Here is a 13,853-nt window from a genome sequence, read left to right on the forward strand (position 1 = left end):
AACAAAAAAATTTTTTTCTACCTTTTGTCGTTTCTGCTTTAATCATCTTCTCTTCGCTTTCTTCTTTGTATTCAGCATTTGTCCTCGCTCCCTTCCATGCAACATCTGTCCTTTCTCTTTGCCCCTTCTACCCAACTTCTGCCCTCTCTCTCTCTCTACCCCTTCCATCTATTGTCCACCATCTCTCTGCCCCTTGCATCCACTATCCACCCTCTTTCTGCCCTTTCCATCCAGTGTCCGCCCTCTCTCTGTTCCATATGGCATCTTCCCTCTTTCTATGTCCCTTCAATAAACTGTATATCCTGTGCCCTTTCTCTCCTTTGTACATGATTCATTTCAGCTTCACCCCCTCCCCTATGCTCTGGCATCTCTCTCTTCTCCATTCCTTCCTTCCTCCCCACTCCACCCCATGGTCTGGCATCTCTGTCTCCTTCCCTTCTTTCCCCCATGCTCTGGCATCTCCCTCCTCTCTCCCTCTCCCTCCTTCTCTGGCACCTCCTCTCCTTACTTTCCCTCTAGTCTGGCATTTTGTCTCCTTTAGTTTCCCTTCCTTCCCCCAATGCCCTGGCATCTCTCTCCTCTCATCTCCCCCTCCCACTCCATTATCTGGCATCTCTTCTCCTTCCTTTCTCTCCTTCCTTCCACCTGGTCTGGCATCTGCCTCCTTCCCCCCTTCCCCCATATGCCCCGACATCTCTTCCCCCCCCCTCCATGGTCTGCTAGCACCTTTCCTTTCCCTCCCTCCCATGGTCTTGGCATCTCTTTCCTCTCCTCTCCCTTCCCTGGTCTTCCTTCTCCCCTCTCTCTCCCCCCAATTGGGTGCTGCTGCAGCAGCACTTCTCTTCCCCTCTCCCCTCCCCAATTGGGTGCAGCAGCACTTCTGTTCCCCTTCCCAATTGGGTGCAGCAGCTTTTCTCTTCCCCTTCCCCCCAAAATATTGGGTGCAGCAGCCGGAACATTTCTCTTCCCTCTCCCCCCAAAAATGGGTGCAGCAGCAGCAACAGCAGCAGCAACATTTCTCTTCCCCCTCCCTCCATCCCAAAAGTGGGTGCAGCAGCAGAACATTTCTCTTTTCCCCTCCCCTCCCCCATTCGGTGGTGCAGCAGCATTTCTTTTTCTATCCCTCCCAGCTCACACACCCGGCAGAGTCGCTATCTTCCATAGTTCAGTGACGGGGGGGAAGCTTACAACTTACGGCTCTTCCTTGCTTCGGGCCTTCCTCGTTGCTGGGTCCTGCCTCCGTGGAAACAGAAAGTAGGCAGGATCTGGCAGCGAGGAAGGCCCGAAGCAAGTTGTAAGCTTTCATCCGTCGTTGACCAGTCTCTTGCCTGTCTCCTGCCTTAGCCCGTAGCGAACTCATGGTTCGGGGCTCTAAGGTGTGTGTGCTGGCTTCCCTTCTCTTCTCCCCCCCCTTCCCCCGGACGTAACTTCCGGTTTCGGAGGGAAGAGAAGGGAAGCCAGCACTCACACCTTAGAGCCCCGAAGCATGAGGCTAAAAGGCCCTGGGGAGAACACTGCAGTTGCAAGAGTAGCCTAAAGGTTAATGCAGTGGCTTGAGAACCAGGGGAAACTGGGTTTGAGTCCCACAGCAGCATCTTGTGACTCTGGGCAAGTCACTTAACCCTCCATTGCTTAGGTACATAAACTTCGATTGTGATCCCCTAGGGACAGAGAAAGTACCTGAATATAATATGTAAACCACTTTCCATCATGATTTATTCCTTTTGGAGAGATGGCAGCAAACACAAACATCTGTTCACATATGCTAAGTGTAATGAAAAAGAGACCCTTGATTAGGAAAGCATTGCTCACATTAAACTATTTCCTCTTGAATTACTTTTGATAAATGTTAAAAAATGGAATGGAAAAGAATATGTTAAATAATTTGCAATAGCAGGGGCCAGGAACCTAGTTTGCTTTTAATCAGGTCTCTGTGGAAAATTACAATTTTATAGACTGATTTTAACAAAGGTTTCTTTACCACAGACTGATATTATGAACATAAATGAAATATTTAAAGATTTGGGCCTGATGGTGCATGAGCAAGGAGACATGATAGGTAAGTTTGTTTTATGAAGATTATAGTTTATTTATACTATATAAATAATACAATTATCATCCTAGGACAAGCAGGCAGCATATTCTCACATATAAGTGACATCATCCACATAGCCCAATATGGACAGTGCAAAAGTATACTGTCACTTAAAAAATTTTCCAAGTATTGAGTCTGCCCGTATCATACATGCACCGGTGCTTTCCCACATGACCTCAGCTCATGGGCCATCAGTTTGGTTTTCCGCGGAACTGAGTAGCTGTGTTGTTTGGAGTTAGCCCAAAGCGCATCAAACTCAAGTTTTTTTGTGCTTTTCTGTGTTTACTTTCCTCAGTATTTTGCTTTATTTTTCATTTCCTTTTCCCCTTTTCAAAAGAATTGTATTTTTTCCACTTTTCGTTTTTGGGCCTTCAGCCTCTAGCCAGCCTTTCAGGCTGGGGGCATCAAATCATTTTTGGTGACCGATCTACTCGACTTCGATCATTGAGTCTTTCGATCTTGCATTGGTGTTTCCCTCCATGTCAAAGCCATCCAGTGATTTTAAGTAGTGCACTCGGTACAGCAGGAGCTTACCAATTATTGATCCATATAATTGCCGTCTTCAGTGTTTTGGTCCTGCTCACCATCCAGTTTCTTGTAAGCAAAGCTCTAAACTTCAGAAAAGTTCACTGAAGGCTCTACAGCTCCAATTCGACAAACTTTTTCCATTGACATTGGTAACATCAACACCACTGACAATGTCTGCAGCTTCCAATGTCAATATGCATAAAATGCCTCCAATATCGAAGACAGTATTGACTTCAACACCTTGCCCAGCATCAGCATCCTCGCCATCAGGGTTATCCTTCAAAAAGGCTAAGAAGCATAAGCATGCTTCTCTATCCAGGCATGCATTGGTATCCTCTCGGGCATCAGCACCATTGATGCACTATAAGCATCGGTGCACCGAGGCATATTCTCCTTCATTACAGGTTCTGTCTCCTCAAAGATGTGCCTCATCATTGATGTCACCAATGCTTAAATACCCTGTGACACCTACTGTACCGACCACTATGGTACTGGTGACCTCTCTGTAGGAGCAGATAAAGGAGATTTTAAAAGGGGAGTTGGCTAACATGCTGTGGAGACAAACAACTCAAAGTCCTGTGATGACACAGCCAGGTCCAGCCCAGCATCAACCTATACGGGAATCGAGGACCGGATCTCACACTCCCCAGACATCAAAGCACTTCTTCAATATCAGATCACCACTGAAAAAGATTTAGAAATACCTCTCAATGATCTCCTCGATACACATCCTCAACTTGACGTCATTTTCGCCACCATCCGTCTCGACACTCTCCATCCCCATAGGGCATTGAGAAATATAACTCATACTTATCAAATCATTCTTCCTCTGGATGCCATATGGGATCTCTTCAGACCCATCTCCACCACCACCTAGAAGGAGATCACCATCGAAGAGTCTCTCTTTTACCATGTTTATATGACAAATGAGTCAAGATCTGCCAGTCAAACTTGAATCAGAATCTGATCCCAGAGCTGAACTCTTTGATGCTCTAGATTATGAGCAGATTCCAAGGGACTTTTTCAAGTTCCCATTTCATAACTTAATGAAGGACACCATGTTGTGTAGTTGGGGAAACTGGATTCTTTATAGGGTTCAGTCATGCCCAGATTTTGACAAGCCACAGCTTCAGCACCATTCTCTCCTCATGGAGTCTGCATTAAAGAATTCTACTAGTTCAAGAACCTATGCTAGCCCTCCTCTATGAAAGGAGGGTCACACATTGGACAAGTTTGGTTGCAGGCTCTTTCAAAATTCCATGCTATTCTGTAGAATATTGAGCTATAATTTCCGTATGACCTTTTTATATGCAGTGATTAGAAACATAGAAAAGTGACAGCAGAAAAGGGCCAAGGCCCATCAAGTCTGCCCACTCTATTGACCCTCCCTCCTAACTACCCTTTGAGATATCGTGCTCTGATGACCCATCCCCTTAACTCTACCCTCCTAGAGATCCGACTTGGGCATCCCATCTGTTTTTAAAATCTGACACGCTGCTGGCCTCGATCACCTGCACTGGAAGCTCATTCCAATTGTCAACCACTCTTTCAGTGAAGAAATACTTCCTGGTGTCGCCATGAAACTTCCCGCCCCTGATTTTTAGTGGATGCCCTCTTGTGGTCGAGAGTCCCCTAAGAGAGAACATATCCTCTTCCACCTCAATACGACCAGTGATATACTTAAATGTCTCAATCATGTCTCCCCTCTCCCTACGTTCTTCGAGAGAGTATAATCGCAATTTGTTCAGCCTTTCTCCGTACGAGAGATCCTTGAGCCCGGAGACAATTCTAGTGGCCATTCGCTGAACCGACTCAACTCTCAGTACATCTTTACGGTAATGTGGCCTCCAGAATTGCACACAGTACTCCAGGTGAGGCCTCACCATGGTTCTGTACAGTGGCATTAGGACGTCGGGCTTCCGACTTATAAAACTCCTGCAGATACAACCCAGCATTTGCCTAGCCTTGGATGAAGCCTTCTCCACTTGATTGGCAGTTTTCATGTCTTCACTAGAGGTCTGCACGGGAACGGGGATCGCGGGAATCCCGCGGGTCCCCCGCGGGCTTCCCTTCAGCTACACGGGACTCCCACGGGGCTCCCACCCTGGTCAACGGGACTCCCACGGGGCTCCCACCCTGGTCAACGGGACTCCCACGGGGCTCCCAAACACACTACAGGACTCCCACGGGGATGGAATCGGGATTTCTTCAGAGCCTACCTTGTGATCCGTGACCTTCATTGATTTAATTGCAATCTAATTAAGAGACCGGCGCTGCTGCAGAGCTCAGCACGTACAGGCAGGGAGTCTTGCTCTTGATTGGCTGAAAGATGGTCACATGCAGGGCTAGAGCCAATACTTAAAGAGGAGAGCCGCCATAGGCTCAACAGAGCGACCTGAGGAGGACCCACTACTAACTGGATCAAGCCAAGCCCAGTTCGAGAAGGACCCACTGACTGTACTCGACATCCGTCCCGACTCGAGCCGAGCAGAACCACCCAGCCACCCGAACCGATTGAGGAGGAGGACCGCTTAGTTCGTTCCGTTCCGTCCTGAGTGATCCGACGAGGAGGCCTTGCTTACAGAGTAGACCCGAAGAGCACGTGCTCCAGCCAAGAGGACCACCCGACTGAGCAGCTGATCCCTCCAGTCACCCCACCCGACTAGGAGAGAAGAGAACAGACCGGAGGAGCCGACCTGAGCCCAAAGTTAAATTTTAGGCCCCGACAGAGCCTCGAGGACCGGAGGAGCATTTAGAGCACTGGCCTGACCTGACTAGAGCCACAAGTTGAGGAGGAGACCGAGAGATTAGGTAAGAAATTATTTGATACGTGAAATACATTTGCTTAAATGTTTTTTTATGATATTTTATTAAACTAAACTAAACTAAGCCTTAAGTTTATATACCGCGTCATCTTCACAGAAGTGGAGCTCGACACGGTTTACAGGAATTAAAAACAGAGAAAGGAACTCCAATGGAAGGAAGGAGGGTTTGGTAAATGGAAGGTGAGGGGGGAAGGGAGGGGGAAGTTACATTTTGGCGTAAAGCCAGGTTTTCAGATGTTTTCTGAAGTGTTGGAGGGAGGTCGAACACCGGAGATGGGCAGTAAGGCTGTTCCATAGCTCGGTGATCCTAATAGTGAGGTTACCAGCTATTTCATTTGTTGTTTATAATTATAGTATTGTATTAAAACCCTTAAAGATCATTCATAATAGTATAAGTGCTCAGTTTTGTGTAGTCTGCATGGTACCTCGATTTACGAGTGCACCGGTTTGCGAGTGTTTTGCAAAACATTCGCAAAATCGGCGCCTCGGAAACCGAGCGCGCTTCGATTTGCGAGCACCCCCCCCCCCCTTGGGAACCGGCACCCTCCCCCCCGCGATCCGGCACCCCCCCTCCCCTCCTCCGCCGCCGTCGCCGCCATCGGGCACCCCCCAACCCACCCGAACCCTCTTCTTACTTTTCTGTAGCCTCCGCACCGGCACCAGCATGTCCTGAAGATCTGCTTCCTCTGTGCAAGGCCTGAGAGTTCACGTCGAACGTGAACTCTCAAGGCCCAGTACAGGAAGCAGATCTTCAGGACATGCTGGTACCGGTACCGCTGCGGAGGCTACAGAAAAGTAAGAAGAGGGTTGGGGGGGAGGGGACCTCAGGTCGCGGCGGGGGGGGGGGGGCCGATGGCGGTGGCGGTGGGTGGGGGGGTGCCGGATCGCGGGGGGGGAGGGTGCCGGTTCGCAGGGGGGGCGCTCGCAAAGTGTATTTATTTACACTGTACTAGCTAAGAAGAAAAAAACATGGAGCCACAGCATTGATCATCCAAACTGAAGAAAAGTGCTATATATTTTTAATTGAATTTATTTATTGTGTATTTTGAACAACATACATAGCATCAGTGTGATGATGGTCCTAGAACAACTTGCTATGGTCTCCATATGTGCAATCCGGTCTCCATGCAGACTACACAAGACTGAGCACTTATAATGTACTATTATGAATTATCTTTAAGGGTTTTTAATATAATACTATAATTATAAACAAATGAAATAGCTAGTAACTGTCAGGCTGACAGTAACCTCACTATTATTAGTTATACAGAAGCACCAGCAGTGCATATTTTGAACTCCTAATAATATTAAATATTATTATTCGTTACATTTATACGTATCTTTATATGTTTGTATATTTTTATACTTGGATGTCCTTTATTTGATTGTTTTATTCACTTGTATATGATCATTGTGATGGGATGCTTTGTAAAGCAGGGGGCAGTGAGGTGCCTAACTTTAGGAGCTACAAAGATAGAGAAGATGAAAAAGTGAGGCTAAATGGAAACAACCACAACGGAGCAATCCTCACTCAACAGGATTAAGTATAGGATGGCAAATGGGCTCAAAGTCATTTACATCAATACTTGGCTCATTGCATTTGATAGAGGAGGCAATGATATGAGCCAAGTTAAAACATCTACACTGGATTTCTGTACTGATGAAAATGGCTTTGAGCCCATTTGCCATCCTATACTTAATCCTGTTGAGTGAGGATTGCTCCGTTGTGGTTGTGCCTAACATTAGGTGCCCTTATAGAATCAGTCCCTAACTGTATTAATAACTGAACTGATCTACCTGTACTAGAAACTAGATTGAATGTCCGTGTCAAACTGTCCATTGTAATTTCCTGGGTAACTGAACCAACCTCTTGTAATGTCATCTGACCTTGGATCTGAATAGGTAAAGGTGGAATAAAAAGCCTGATTAACAACATAATTACTTGCCAAAATCTCAGCATTTACTTATGCATCTGTTGTATATGAACAGGTATTTAGAGTTAAGAGTTCCTTTCATAACAGGTCACCTATATGAGAAGTCTAAAATGTGCCTGTTTCATAATGGCAACCCATTTTTATTATCACCTTCTACAGTAGGTGCTCAACATTGTTTGGCCAATTTCCAGCAAATATCACTTACAACAGTAATTAACAGAACTTTACAGCCTGTTTTTCCAATTCCTCCTGGGAATCCAAGTGAATGAAAATGTCTCAATTTCTATACAGAGTTTTTTATAAATTGTAATCATTAGATCAAATATTAATTTATTGGCATGGATTTCATATCTTCAAGAATAATCTCATTTCATTTGTTTGCACTGCAGTGGGTTTGTCCAGTTTGATACCAGGGCTGTTTGCAATGACAGGGCTCCTTTTACTAAGCTGTGCTAGCGGTTTTAGCGCATGCTACAATGCCGCATGCACTAAACACTAACGCCTTCATTAAGCTGGCGTTAGTTTTTCCGCATAGTGCGGGGATTAGCACTCGCTAAAAACACTACCGCAGCTTAGTAAAAGGAGCCCTTAAAATATTAGCACCGAGGGGATAGTCTATTTCTCTCAAAGGTGATCATAAAGATTGTGTGATCTGTTATCAGGAAGTTACTATTATGTAGATCAGATCAGAGTATAAATTTCAAAGCTTTCATAAAGGTTTTATTGGGTAACGGTTTTGTTTTTTAAAGATATACAAGCAATTTCCAAAAATCATTACAATTAGAATATATGTACAATAAACATTATTTTTGAGTCAATATTCAAAATCATTTATATGGTTAGCTTTTTTGCTTTTTTTTTTTTTATTTTTATGGAGGGAGATGCCATCCAGAGCCTAGAAACCACATTTAGCTCAGTACAGTCTCTGAAATAAATTTTAAATTATTTTTTCCATTTTTATTGGTTACAGAGACTGATTTTCTGTTTGTTGTGATGGAGAAGAAAACGGGAGTTCAGAAACTTGTAGATACAAACAGCGACCGTATTTCATATGCAACAAATAAGGGCAAGAGTGAAGTATGGAACTTTTTTAAAGTGGTAATGGTTGATGGCAAAGAAGTGCCTTTTGCACTTTGCTCAAGATGCAAGACAATTCTCTCTTGGAGATCACGAGATGGAACCAATGGCTTATGGGCTCACAAGGACTATTGTGCAAACCGGATGCCACCAACAAAGATTACAGCACTACCAGGTTTTTCTTTGTCAAATAATACCAATAAAGTACCTGTTAACCTAAAATCTGAGGTAGCTGATGTTTTGGTTGCTATGTGTGCAACAGATGTCAGGCCTTTTTCTATCGTTGAAGGGGAAGGATTTAGAAACTTGGCAATGAAGCTCGTCTCCATAGGTGCTAAATATGGGAATGTTGACCTGGACCAATTCCTGCCCTGTGGGTCAACTATCTCTCGTCATCTTGATGGTGTTGTGGAGAAACAGAAGACCACACTCATTGACAAGTTAGCCTCAGTGCCTCAGTTTGGGGTAACAACTGATCTCTGGACACACAAGCAAAGCAACCACAGCTACATAACTGTGACTGTACAGTATGTTCATAACTGGCTAACTGAATCATTTATCTTGGCTACTCGATTACTGGATGAGCATCATACATCTGAAAATATAAAATGGACAGTAAAGTCAATTCTGGATGAGTTTAGGGCGCATCGTCAAGACAATGTGTTCACCACAGACAATGCCAGTAATATGAAAGCTGCCTTCCGAGAATACACGTGGATTGGATGTTCATGTCATAATCTGAATCTCGTTTTGTCACATGGACTGCAGCAGACTAATTTGCAGGGCACTGGTTTGCCACCTGAGGTCGCCAAACTTATTGACACCTCGAAAGAATTGGTGACATTGGCAAAACACACAAAAATTAACAATCAGCTGCTAACAACACTTAAGCAATGTGTGTCAACACGATGGAACAGTGTGCTGTTGACACTGAAATCGGTATCATCCAATTTTGTAGATCTTCATGCACTGGGCACAGAGCCAAATTTTAATAGAAATGTTTTGCGTCTGCTGGCTGATATCAATGAAGACTTGTTGGCTGATGTCATTCAGGTTTTGGAACCTGTTGATGTGGCCACAAAATGCCTCTCAACTGACAAGAACCCCTCATTGCATCTGGTATTACCTACCAAAATAAAGCTGCAAAAACACTTCACTGCAAAGCCTTCTGACAGTTGCATCATCATACAGCTGAAAATCCATCTGCTTAACATGTTGGATAAATACTTCCCGGTTAATCAGTTACATTGTACTGCTGCTCTGCTGAATCCACGGTTTAAAGGTAATTTCGGAGCATTAGCACCAGCAGAATATGCACAGGCACTGTCCAGCTTGAACGAGATGGTAGGTAGGCTGCCAGCAACAGACCCTAAAGATGACTCATCTGTCTTGCAGCATCATAAGAAAATAAAACTAGATGAAAGTTTCTTTGAAGACCTATATTCTTCAACTTCTTCAAATATGTCTGAGGTATGTATATTTTCTTTACATAGTTCAATATTTTTACTTATGACAATATTACAAGCTAGATACACCTTCTAAACTAATCTGCTTTTCTCAGGTGGATGCATACTTGACGTCTACTGGCGAAATCACAGAGGATATCTTGTATTATTGGAAGGCCAAATCTACAAAGTGGAGAAAACTTTCTGAAGTGGCCAGACGAGTCCTTGGAGTGCCTGCTGCCAGCACATCATCTGAGCAGTCTTTTTCATCGGCTGGACGTGTTCTGGAGGATAGACGATCACAGCTTGGACCACATACTGTTGATGGACTTCTGTTCCTGCATGGACTTAAGAAATAATTATCCCTGACTTACTTAAGTGTTACCAACTTTTTTAAAGGTATACATGTAATTTTCTAATATTACAATTAGAATATATGTACAGTCAACATTATTGTTTTTTGAGACAATATGGGTCAATATTCAAAATCATTTAAAGTTTTAACTTACTGCACATTTTTCTTATACAACCATTGAACTTTAAAGTTAAGTGTCTTTCCGGTGATGCATGCATCTCTTATTTCTATTGAGTTACTTGTTTATATAGTATTTTATTGTTGGTTTAAATAAACTAAGACTTTAAAAAAAACGAAGTAATGTGTGCTTTTTATGGGGGCAGGTTACTTTTATGCAGGGACGGGTGGGGACGGGTGGTAATCCTCGCGGGGACGGGCGGGGACGGGTGGGGACGGAAGAGAACCCAGCGGGGACGGAAGAGAACCCGGCGGGGACGGGTGGGGACGGAAGAGAACCCGGTGGGGACGGGTGGGATTTCTGTCCCCGCGCAACTCTCTAGTCTTCACTAATGATCACCCCTAAATCGCATTCCGCTGCAGTCCTAGCCAGGGTTTCTCCATTTAATGTGTACGTTCTGCTTGGATTATTGTTGCCAAGGTGCATGGCCTTGCATTTTTTAGCGTTGAAGCTTAGCTGCCAGATCGAGGACCAATGTTCCAATAAAAGCAGGTCCTGCGTCATACAATCGGACAATTTGCTGTTGCTGTTGCTTACAATGTTACAGAGATTGGCATCTTCGGCGAATAACATTATTTTTCCTTGAAGCCCTTGAGTCAGGTCTCCTATGAATATGTTGAAAAGGATTGGGCCCAAGACTGAGCCCTGCGGCACACCGCTGGTCACCTCCGACGTTTTAGAGAGGGTACCATTAACCACCACCCTCTGAAGTCTACCACTCAGCCAATCGCTGACCCATGCTGTTAGTGTTTCACCTAATCCCAACGATTTCATCTTATTCAATAACCTGCGGTGGGGGACACTATCAAAAGCTTTACTGAAGTCCAAGTACACGACGTCCAGGGACTCTCCCAAATCCAGTTTTCTTGTTACCCAGTCAAAGAAGCTGATAAGATTGGATTGGCAGGACCTACCCTTGGTGAATTCGTGTTGGTGGGGATCGCGTAGATTCTCCTCGTCCAGAATCGTGTCCAATTTTGGTGCAATAGTTATCCTAGTTTGAGCAGTACCTCCCAGACACTTTTCAACATCTCATTAATATCTCCTGGAAACAAAAATATATATGGCTAGGTCAGTGTTGGACGCCTTTTATGTCATTTCTAGAGCATCAGCACTGACCAATGCCATGAGGAAACAAGCATGGCTCTGAGTATCAGACCTAGATGCTAATGTGCAAGACCATTTAGCAAACATACAATGCTTGGGAGATGAACTCTTTGGGGAGAAAATAAGAAGAGGCCATACAAAATATCACTAGATATGACCAGTCGATGTCCACACTATCTGCTTCAAAATATTCAAAACTTTTACCTGTCAAGTGCTTTTACAATTGAAGCACTCTTCTTATTACTCAAGATGGAAGTATATACCATCCACTTCTTCCTTCAGGGCTCCAACACAGAGACTGTCTAGGAAACAGATACCCCAAAAGACCCAAGCTCAGTCTCAACAGAAAGCTCAGCAGTCATTTTGGCTTTCTTATAGAGAGCCTTGCCAACATCCATCTCCTCAGACTCTTCCAATTGGAAGTCATCTTCATCATTTTTATCATTGTTGGGCCCGTATCACATCAGACATCTGGTTCCTACAAACAGGTTGTGAGAGACAATTATACTCTCCACCTCCAAAAACTACCTCCAAACTATCCTCCAAAAGAGTCTTGTTTCAACTCCCAACAGATCATCCTCCTTCATCAAGAAGTCTCAGCCCTCCTCCAGCTCAATGTCATCAAGAGAGTACCTCTGCAGGAGAGGGATCATGGGTTCTATTGCAAATATTTCCTGATACAAAAAAAACCCGGAGGTCTTCATCCAATTCTAGACCTCTGCGCTCTCAACAAATACTTAGTGAAGGAGAAAATCAGAATAGTCGTTTTGTGAACTCTTCCACCCTTCCTGGAGAAGAATGACTGCCTTTGCTCTCCAGATCTCAAAGAAGCATATACACACATTCCCATCCTCTCAGCCCACAGGAAATACAGTATCTCTACTTTCAAGTGGGTGCACACCACTTCCAGTACAAGGTGATACTTTTGGCCTGGCATCAATGCCCAGAGTGTTCACAAAATGCTTAATAGTGGTGACAGCAACCTTATGCTCGTCAGATTTCCAGGTATTTTCTTACCTGGACGGCTAATTGATCAAAGCCCCACCCCTTCGCAGTCAATTTTGAAAAATCTCATCTACAACCTATTCAAACTCGAGTTCATAGGAGCACTTCTAGACATGGCTCAAACTCGTGCCTTTCTACCACAACAGAGACTCAATACTCTGATCCACATTTGTCAGAGGGTTCTATCTCTCTAGCATGTCACTGCATGCCAAATGGTGTCGTCTTTTGGGTCACATGGCTTCTACAGTACATGCAACACCATTCGCCCATCTACATTTCAGGGAACTATCTGCCCAATGGGTTCATGCCACCAAACGACTACTTCAATGTCTATGAGTTACCCCAACACGTTGTCAATCCCTTCATTGGTGATTATTTCTAGCCAATCTCTTCAGGGGCCTTCTCTTTCACACCCTACCGCATCAAAAGATGAACTTCCATGCTCATTTGGGGAGCCTACCTTGATGCCTCCATACTCAAGTAATCTGAAGTTCTCAAGAGATGACTTCACATCAATCTTCTAGAACTTCAGGCAATGCATAATACTCTATGCACTTTCAAGATATCCTTCTAAATCAAGTAGTTCTCATGTACTACATAAACAAGCAAGGGGGGTTCCGGGTCTCGCCGTCCATGCCAGGAGACAATCCATATCTGATCGTGGGCAATACCACACAGCATTTTTCTGAAAGCAGTTTACCTAGCAGGGATGCAGAATATCTTGGCAGTCAAGCTGAGCAGAATCCTACAACCTCATGAGTGGTCACTCAACTCAACTGTACTACAACAGATTTTCAGAGATTAGCGGATCCCATAAGTAGACCTCTATGCATCCCTCACAATTACAAACTTCCAGTCTTTTGTTCCAGAATTTATGCTCCCAATCACATAGAGTCAGATGCCTTATCTCCTACCTTATTTTTCTGTGCTTTTCTATCAATACTTCTCATCGGAAAGACTTTACTCAGACTCCGTCAAGATCTAGCCACTATGATCCTTATAGCTCCTTGGTGACTGTGACAACCATGATTCCCTCCCCTTCTCCAACTCAGTGTTCGAGAACTTCTACATAACAGTCACCACTTTACAAATTAACAAATAGAAATAAAATAATGAGAAATATGAAAATACAATTTTATTGGACTAATCCATTTTTCAATTAGCTTTCAGAGGCCAAATCTTTCTTCAAGACAGTACAGTATACAGCTGTTATGGTATCCTGTCCTGACCTGAGGAAAGGGGTTTATTCCCCCCCAAAATTGACTTATTTCTATTTCCTATTGATAAATTTTAATCAATACAGT

The 13,853-nt window shown here is 44.1% G+C and overlaps 1 protein-coding gene across 4 annotated transcripts in view; it reads left to right on the plus strand.

Moving 5' to 3' along the window:
* The window catches only part of STX7 (syntaxin 7), a 145,863-nt gene that overhangs the window by 112,970 nt on the left and 19,040 nt on the right, over positions 1–13,853 (plus strand). For all 4 annotated transcript variants that reach the window (XM_033937289.1, XM_033937290.1, XM_033937292.1 and 1 more), the window contains exon 8: positions 1,987–2,059. In XM_033937289.1, the coding sequence (XP_033793180.1) occupies positions 1,987–2,059 (73 nt within the window). The remainder of the gene's footprint in view (positions 1–1,986; positions 2,060–13,853) is intronic.

Source organism: Geotrypetes seraphini, chromosome 3 (assembly GCF_902459505.1).
Source record: "Geotrypetes seraphini chromosome 3, aGeoSer1.1, whole genome shotgun sequence".
Taxonomy (NCBI): domain Eukaryota; kingdom Metazoa; phylum Chordata; class Amphibia; order Gymnophiona; family Dermophiidae; genus Geotrypetes; species Geotrypetes seraphini.